We start from the raw sequence: 9103 nt of genomic DNA, 5'->3' as shown, positions 1-9103 counted from the left end.
AGCTCTATCCTAACTTGTGACTCATTTTTGAAATCTTGATCAATGATGTGTTCACGTGAACGTGTAAGGAAACCATCACACGATTTTACGTTGCTTGTCCTATTTTTATGCTAGTGAGAACCTCTGTCAGTCTCTCTCTTTTTCTCTCTCTCTCTCTCTCTCTCTCTCTCTCCCCGACCTATATGAACAAGTAAATTGTGATGATGTGACAGACACGTGGGATGAAGAAACGTGATCAAAAGGTTGACGTGGACGTGTGCAATGTAATTAACGTTCATGGCTTGTAAGTTGTAAGCCTTTTTTATGCTACTGGTACGACGCATGGCCTAGGCTCAACCTCTCTCAGGCTCTCTCTCTCTCTCTCTCTCTCTCTCCCTCGCCGACAAGTAAATTGTGATGATGTGACAGACACGTTGGATGAAGAAACGTGATCAATAGGTTGACGTGGACGTGTGCAATGTAATTAACGTCCATGGCTGGTAAGTTGTAAGCCTTTTTTATGCTACTGGTACGACGCATGGCCTAGGCTCAACCTCTCTCAGGCGCGCGCGCTCTCTCTCTCTCTCTGTGTGGGGGTGGAGGCCCTATATAAACAAGTATTTGGGTTGATTACTTCGTGACTCTTGCTGCACGCTCAATATACTGTTGGTACGCTCAATATAATACTACGCTGTGTGTGTGTGTGTGTGCGCGTGCGCGCGCATTTTGCTGGATGCAGTTTGGGTATATCGGAAATGTAAAGGCATAGCTAATTAAGTTTTAAGTTAAGCAATTGGCAGGCGGCTGATGCAATATTAATGTGCAGATAAGGATCAAAGTTGGCGATGGCTTCGTTAAGTTTAATGGCGGTGACGTTGGTGGGCATGATACTGATCTTTCGCGTGACGAGCGGCCTGGGGCAGACCTATGAGGAGATAGTGGACATAAATGGGAAGAAAGTGAGTTTTGGGCTAAATAACACCCTCGTCATGTGGAATCAGGACGGGGGAGTGAGCTATACGAGCATCTTTCTTGGGCTGGGGTGGGAGGGCAGCGTAGCGGTGACAGACGCAGTGTTGACATTGAATTTTATATCCAGCGAGGGTCTCGTGAGAACTTTTATATGCAGTGATGGCATCCTGTCTAACGTGGATTTCTCAGAGGATCTACTGTCGCAAGCGTCACTAGTGAGGGTGCGGAGCAATGCCAGCGATGGCACCTACCGCCTTCAGATTACACAACAGACGGATCCGCCCGTGTTTGTGCAGCTCACGCCTCATCCCATCCGCTGTGAAGCAGGCGTAGAGGGCACCCGCATCAAATTCGAGCTCACCTCCTCTTCGCGCTTAACTGGCGCTGATTCTAGTCACGGCCCGGCGGCACCCGACGTAGCTGCAGCAACAGTCGGTAGTGAGCATAAACGTGCAGCCAATCATATGCAGCAGCAGCCCCAGTCCCAGCAAGCCCATCACAACAGCTTCATCGAGCTGCGCTAAGATTCTACGACCTCCTACCGCTGCCTGCTCTCGGCCACCACTACCCAACGTGCACGGCTCGTGGCGGCCTTCACACATAATAATACTATGATAAAAGGTGGCATTTAGTGTCTGTACCTCAAATCAAAACACGTAGCTTTTTTTTTCTTTTCTTTTTTTCTTTTTTTAACTAGCTTGTGTCTCTCCCTCTCCCTCAATTAAACAAGTATCTTATATGCGAAGAAAAACCAACCAAAACTAGAGTGCTTCGTTAGATCTCTTCAGATCGAATTAAGATTGAGCAAAATATTGGAAACCATATATGCCATTTCAGTACTTTTCAAGTGAAAAAATTCACGAAAAGATGAGAGAGAGAGAGAGAGAGAGAGAGAGAGAGAGAGAGGCTACCGATTGTCGTGGTTCAGAGGTGTACCTCGCAAGAATGAGATACCGATCATAGTGCTTCAAAGGGGTACCTTGCAGGAAACCACGAGCAGGGTTAGAGGTTTGTCAAGCTCAATGTTCGTAATCATACAAGTTGTCAATGTAATTAATTGTTTGTTGTTCCATTTTTATGTTAAAAAAAAAAAACAAAATATGCAAGTTTCCTTGCACGGGGGAATTTGCACAATCCTCCCCAATTTTTATAATACGAGGGAACGTGCCATTCCCACAACAGCGTGCAAGTTTTCAGCGTGTTCATTAATTGCGTTCGCAATGTCAAAAATGTCAAAAATCACATAATGATAATGCTTACTCACCACGCGATTGAATGTCTGTCGTCAATACACCTTGCATCAACGATGTTGGGCATCTCCTGCTCTTAACCCGCTGCAAGAGATGACATCCCATGGAGGATGAAGGAGATAGGCTTGTGACTATTTGGGTGGAGGAACTTTAGGAAGAAGGGGTCTTTGGATATGGATAAGATAGCCCAAAGCCTCCTTGCTAGAGCCATGTATCTCATATTCAACAATGAACGCACTATGAAGGCGACATTTTGCATAGAAAGCTCATTGGTCTTGTCCTTTAATACGGACACCTCATCTGGCATACATATGGATCAAAGCATTTCCTGAATGTTTCTGCAACAGCCCTTGACTTGCAACCACAACATGAATTCTTTCATTCATTCAAAGATCTTGTATAAGGCCACAAGCCTTCTAGGTGGAAGCGTAGGTGATTGCGATTAGAGACAGAACATCCCTTCGCATCTTGTAAAAAGGTAGTGTCAAGCACGACATCTTTTTCCAAGAGCCTCTGACTAACAATATAATTGTGAATTTTTTTGTTAGTATCACCGTCGAAAAGCATACAAGCATAACTTCTTTTTTCAACAGCCCTTGACTGAAAATATCATCAATAATTCTTTTTCCCATATCAGCGTCTTGCGTAACGCCACATGCCTTCAAGATGCATTCAGTGCGTTCCAAGAGACGACATTCCGAACAAAAATCTCCTCAAGCAGTCTTTGGTGCTTGAGAAGTAATGATCGCATACGTGATCATTACTCGTACGTAGTGCCACATGCTTTCAAGATGCAAGCATAGGTGATTACATCAGGAGAAATGTGCTCGTTTGCATCTTGAAAATAGCCAGCCAACCAGAGCTCCCTGGTCTTGTCACACTATTGGGCATATCCTGCAATCAGATGCACTTGAAGACACTACATTTCGGACATCAAGGCAGTGTCACATGCCTTCAAGATGAAAGCGTAGGTGATTGCATTTGGAGAGGTGCCCTCACTTTGCTTCTGTTAGAAACAGCCTCGGGCTCCATGGCATCCCACATTTGGCATACATGTTGACCAAGTGCAACACAACACATATGAGCCAAAGAATTAGCAAGCACAACATGTTTCCAAGAGCCGTTGAGCAACAATCCATGCAATGAGCACACTGAGACAGACAATTATTGTGGGGAATTGCTCTCGTGTTCCATCCCAACAAAAATACTTTTGAGCTTCCTCGGTCAACCCTTGCTGGGCATATCCTCTTATAAGAGCACTCCAAGAGACCTGTCACCTCATTTAGTGAGAAACCTCACTTCGTGTCTAAATAAAATAGCTTAGAGCTTCCTTGCATCAGCATCTTGTGTAGAGAGACATGCATTCAAGATGCATGCGTAGGTGATTTTAACTGGGGAGATGCCCTCGCTTCGCATCTGCGAAAGCAGATAAGAGCTTTCTGCCCCCGCCCCTATCTGGAAAATCTTCCAATCAATGCATTCAAGAGTCCACACTCTGGACAAGAATCTCTTCGAGCACTTGCATAGAGCCACATGCCTTCAAGATGTAAGCAGAGCCTTCAAGATGAAAGTATAGGTGACTGAATTTGGAGAGAGACACTTGCTTTGCATCAGCTAATAATAGCTTAGAGGCTTTTGCCTTGCTTGTTGCGCACATTTTGCAATCAGTGTATTCCAAGAGGCAACATTCGGACATGAAGCTCCTTAAGCACTTTTTGGTGCTTTCTCAAGTACACCGCATCTCGCATACATGATCATTGCTTCTATGTAGTGCCACATGCTTTCAAGATGCAAGCATAAGTGATTACATCAAGAAAAATGTCCTTGCTTTGCATTATGAAAACAGTCAGCAAGAGCTTCCTGGTAGAGATGACATTTTGGACATCAAGGAAGTGCCACATGCCTTCAAGACAAAGCATAGGTGATTGCATCTAGAGAGATTCCCTCGCTTTGCATCTGTTGGAAACAACCCAGCCCAGGGCTCCGTGGCCTTGCCACATTTGGCATACATGACCAAGGCAGTGCCAAGCATTACATTTCGTAAAAGGGAACCACAATATTGATCAAACCACCACCAAGCATGACATTGTACCGATAACAGCCCCCGAGTAGCAATCACATCGTGGATTCTGATATTCTTGTGATAGGCATGTTGGGCATATCTTGCAACCAACATGTTGCACCCTCGACTAGCAATCACATCGTGGATTCTGATATCCTTGCGATAGGCATATGTGAGCGTTCTGACCCTGCTCTTGTTGCATGTATCCATGCACTCCAAGAGACCTCCTCAAGTACGTTTTGTGCTTCCTATAATCACCACATCTCGCATTCATGTCATCAGCCACATGCCTCCGAGATGCACACGTAGAGAATTGCCCTTGCTTCACACCTATTGAAAACAGCCAGAGCTTCCATGCCCAACCCTTCTCGGGCATATCCTGCAATCAGTGCGTTCCAAAAGACGACATCCGACAGCAACATATGTGATTGCATCTAGAGAGAGGCCCTCGCTTTGCATCTGTGAAAAATAGCCGAAATCGTTTTGGCCATGCTCTTGTCGCGCGTATCCTGCATTTGTTCAAAATAGTCGAGGGCTTTGGCCATTTCTGCTTGTCGCAAATTGTGACATGCCTTCAAGATGCTGCATCCATAGAGATGCGCTCGCTTCATGTGGAGAGATATCGTACTATTAGATATGGATGCAAAGTGCGACATGCTTGGAAAAGCTCGAGAAGCCTTTGGCCAGCTCACAACTCAAAATGGGGTCTCATGGACAACCCTAATTTGAGGATATGCTCAACAAGGGTATTGTCGTGAAGATTTGATGCATTTTGAATAAATGCAGTGAGGAGGCCTTTTTCCAAATGCAGTCACCTTTGTATTTGCTTTGAAAGGTTGTGGCACATCCCACAATCAGTGTGTTCAAATTGAAGAGGCGGCATTTCGCATAGGAAGCTCCTCGAGCGCTTTTCGTGCATTCTGAAGATCACCATATGTGACGTACACATAGTCCCAGGCAAAGACAAGCACTTCTTTCCTGTATCGCTCATTGGCCTTGCTCTTCTTGCGCACATCCCACATTGAGTGCATTTAAGGAGTCCACACTGCAGATAGAAGGATGAAAATAGCCTAGAGCTTTCCGAGCTTCATCACCTGTCCTTGCTAGCTGGATATAAAAGAACTCCAAGGACTTCGGCCGGTGAGAAGCCGTCACTTTTTTGAAGCGCAACACACATGTCATCCTTATTGACCAAGATTGTGCCAAGCGCGACATCTTTTTTCAACAGCCTCTGAACAACAATAAAAAGCTGATTTTTTTGTGCCCGTATCAACCTCTTGCATAGAGACACATGCCTGCAATGTGGACACGTAGGTGATACCATATGGAGAGAGACCCACATCGGCATCTTGTGTACATACATATGCCTTCAAGATGCACGCGTATGTGATTGAATCTTGAAATAGGTCCTCGGTTCAGATCCGCTAGAAACATCCGAGAGCTTTCTATCCGTGCTCTTGTTTTGTGTATCTTGCAATCAATGCACTCCAAGAGACGGCATCAGGGATATGAAGCTCCTCGGGCAGGTTTTGTGCTTTCTGAAGTGCACCACATTCATCATACGTATTGACCAAGGAATTGCTAAGAACGACAATTTCTTGGAACAGTCCTTGCTAAAGTGTCCCACATTTGGCATGCATATCGACTAAGACAGTTCCTAGAAGCCACCTCTTTTCGAGAGCAATTTTCATAGAGACACATGCCTGCAATATGCACACGTAGGTGATAGCGTCTGGAGAAAGGTTGGAGAAAGGCCCTCGCTTTGCATGTGCTAAAAAAAGCACATGTAGGTGATAGCGTATGGAGAAAGGTTGAAGAAAGGCCCTCGCCGTGTGCTAAAAAAAGCACAGACCTTGCTAGCCCGGCCATTGTTGGGCATACCCTGCAATCAGTGCGTTCCAAAAGACAACATCCCGCACAGGAGCACCACATCTGGCATCATATCGACCAAGGCATTGTCAAGCATGGAAATTGTTTGCAACAACCCCTTACTAAAAATCGACCAAGCCATTGCCAAGCACAACATTTTTATGAAAAAGCCATACTGAAAGTGTCCCACATTTGGCGTACATGTCAACAAAGGCAGTGCCAAGCACGCCATCTCTTTTAGAGAGCCTCTTGCATAGAGCCACATGCTCGCAAGATGCGCATGTAGGTGATAGCATCTAGAAAAGGCCCTCACTTCGCAAATGTTGAAAACAGCCCATAGCTTCCTGGCCCGCCCGGCCGTTATCAGGCATATCTTGCAATCAATGCATTTCAAAAGACAACATTCCGCACAAGAGCACCACATTTGGTGTACATATCAAAACGAAGGCATTGCCAGGCACAACGGTTTTGTGCAGCAACCCATGACCAAGAACATCAGAGTGAATTTTTAAGCCCATATGAGCATCTTGCGTATAGACACATGCCTTGTAGATGAACATGTATGTGATTGCATTAGGAGAGAGGTCCTCGCTTTGGATCCGATGAAAACAGCCGTGAGCTTTCTATCACACATTTGGCATACATATCGATTGAGGCATTGCCAAGCACGCCATCTCTTTTTTAGATCAATTTCCATAGAGCCACATGCCTGCAAGATGCACACGTAGGTGATAGCGTCTAGAGAAAGGCCTTCCCTTTGTACCTGCTGAAAACACCCTAGAGCTTGTCGGCCCGGTTGTTGTTGGGCATATCCTGCAATCTGTACGTTCCAAAAGACGACATTCCGCACAGGAGCACCACATCTAGCATTGATATCAGCCAAGGCATTGCCAAGCATGGCAATTTTTTTCAACAACCCCTTACTACCAATATCAGAGTGAATTTTTAAGCCCGCAACAGCGTGTAGTGTCCTTGAACATGCACGCTTATGTGATTGCATCTAGAGAGAAGCCCTCGCTCTGCATCCGCTGAAAACAGTTGAGAGATTTCCGGCCCTGCTCTGTTGCGCATATCTAGCAATCAATGCACTCCAGGAGCTTTTCAGTGCTGGGCTTTTGACGACGTAGTTTTTTAGAGGCTGGAGCCACGTGGGCTAATGACAGGCCCGGGATTGCAAAATTCCCACTACGCTAACGAAGTAAAAAAAATGAGCCTTGTGTGACTTGACTGATTCTTTGAGGTAATGCAATGTCTATTACTTAATTGAGAATGAAGAGTCGGCTATAGAGAGGAGTTTGAGAGGGCTAGTTAGAAAGGAATCCTAATCTTTACCAATTTCTTGGTGACCCATTTGGGATTGGCTTCTACATTCAATCACCCTATATACATGTTTTCTCTGTGCATGTTCATGCATCCTCCCCAACTAAGTGATGCCCATCTCCAGAAAATTATATGAAGTATTATATACATGAAGGTAGATTCATCCTTCACGATGTCATGTATTATATACATGAAGTTGCTCCATCCTTCTAGATGCAGTCGTCCTCTAATGAACCTAAACGAGTTGTTCTTTGATAGAGCAACTTCCTTACCATTCTTTCTATAGTTTCCTAACTTTAATTTTTAGGTTGAAGCTCTAAAGTACTTTGAGATGGCATGACATTTTTTCTCTCACTTAGAACATGATCTAGGCTCGATGTAGAAAGCTCGTGAAAATAGGTATGGAAGACATTACAAACTGTCAAATCAATTGTCGAATTTCTCAATCAAGCCTTGTTTTTGGCCAAGTCTGACTTGAGGGAAGATTCTATCTCTTTCATTGAATTACATAGACTACTTTGAATTACTCAATCAAGCCTCTTTTTTGGCCAAGTCTGACTTGAGGGAAGATTCTATCTCTTTCATTGAATTACATAGACTACTTCGAATAAATTTTAGAGTAGTCTATGGAATGCTTTTGGGCAAATCATGAAGTAGACCCATTCAGCAAAATGTATAGGAGAGACCAAAAACTAACAAAATCTTTTTGGAGGTCTGAGAGCAATATGCTTGCATGCATGACTAGCATATGGATTAATGTAATTGAAATTTTTTTCTCTACTTGCATTATCTAATGGGCCTTTATGGCCAAGTCCATTACGTTGATTTTATGAGATGACCTTTTGTGCAAGTGAGAGCTCGGGGAGGTCACCTTCAGAAAATATCCTATCACGTGAGTTCAACAAACGGGTATTTAAAGTTCCTAAAACTTACAGAAATATATATACAGAAGGATACTCTTTTTTCAAATCTAAACAAACATGCAAATTTTGAAAGAAAAGGGTACATTATATTCTCAAAAGGATTCATAGATAAGGGGCTGCACAATCATGTCTTGAACACATGTGATATGATAGTTTTACACATAGTGAACCCCCCGAGTGCCAGAGCTACATTGGACTAATTGTTCACTATATGCAAATGTATTCATTCGTGTTTCTTTGCATAGTTTGTTTACCTTCAAGATGCTAAATATAATGCACAACACCTATAACCACATAAAAACATCCCCATGTAAGTTAACACCAATCGTGAATCTAGCTTGGGCTTTACAATTTTAGCTGGCTGAAAATACACTTAACCCCATCATTCTAGCAAAGTAGGAACCTATCATGTGCCCAAAGAAGATTTTCTTTAGATAACCTTGTCCTCTTATTTTCATTTGCCACCACATGTGAGTGTGTCTTTGCACACCATGTTGGACACCATGGATGCATTTATATACCAAATCTGTTAATGTAAGAATTACAAGACCATTTTCATCTACATTATGTCTCAATTGGTTGTTATTAGGGGCCCTCCATTTAGTCACAAAGTAGCTACGTCACCTCCTTGGGAAATTGCATAATTAGATCTTCTATAATTGTTTCAGTGCAAGATGGTGGCTTAAATTCTCATCATTGTACAATCATCACCACGTGATCATGATTTT

At 43.7% G+C, this 9103-nt stretch overlaps 1 protein-coding gene across 1 annotated transcript; it reads left to right on the top strand.

The window, feature by feature from the left end:
- Nucleotides 1-511: 511 nt before the first annotated feature.
- LOC147432437 (uncharacterized) lies at nt 512-1630 on the top strand. The gene is made up of 2 exons (XM_086491584.1): nt 512-648; nt 806-1630. The coding sequence occupies exon 2, from the start codon at nt 825-827 to the stop codon at nt 1473-1475; it is 651 nt and encodes a 216-aa protein (XP_086347710.1). The 5' UTR covers nt 512-648; nt 806-824; the 3' UTR covers nt 1476-1630.
- The last annotated feature ends 7473 nt before the right edge of the window (nt 1631-9103 follow it).

The sequence above is a fragment of the Adiantum capillus-veneris genome, chromosome 20 (genome assembly GCF_014529385.1).
Source record: "Adiantum capillus-veneris isolate H3 chromosome 20, ASM1452938v2, whole genome shotgun sequence".
Classification (NCBI taxonomy): domain Eukaryota; kingdom Viridiplantae; phylum Streptophyta; class Polypodiopsida; order Polypodiales; family Pteridaceae; genus Adiantum; species Adiantum capillus-veneris.
Note: the sequence above shows the minus strand (reverse complement) of the source record. Positions and strands in the feature narration are given on the sequence as shown.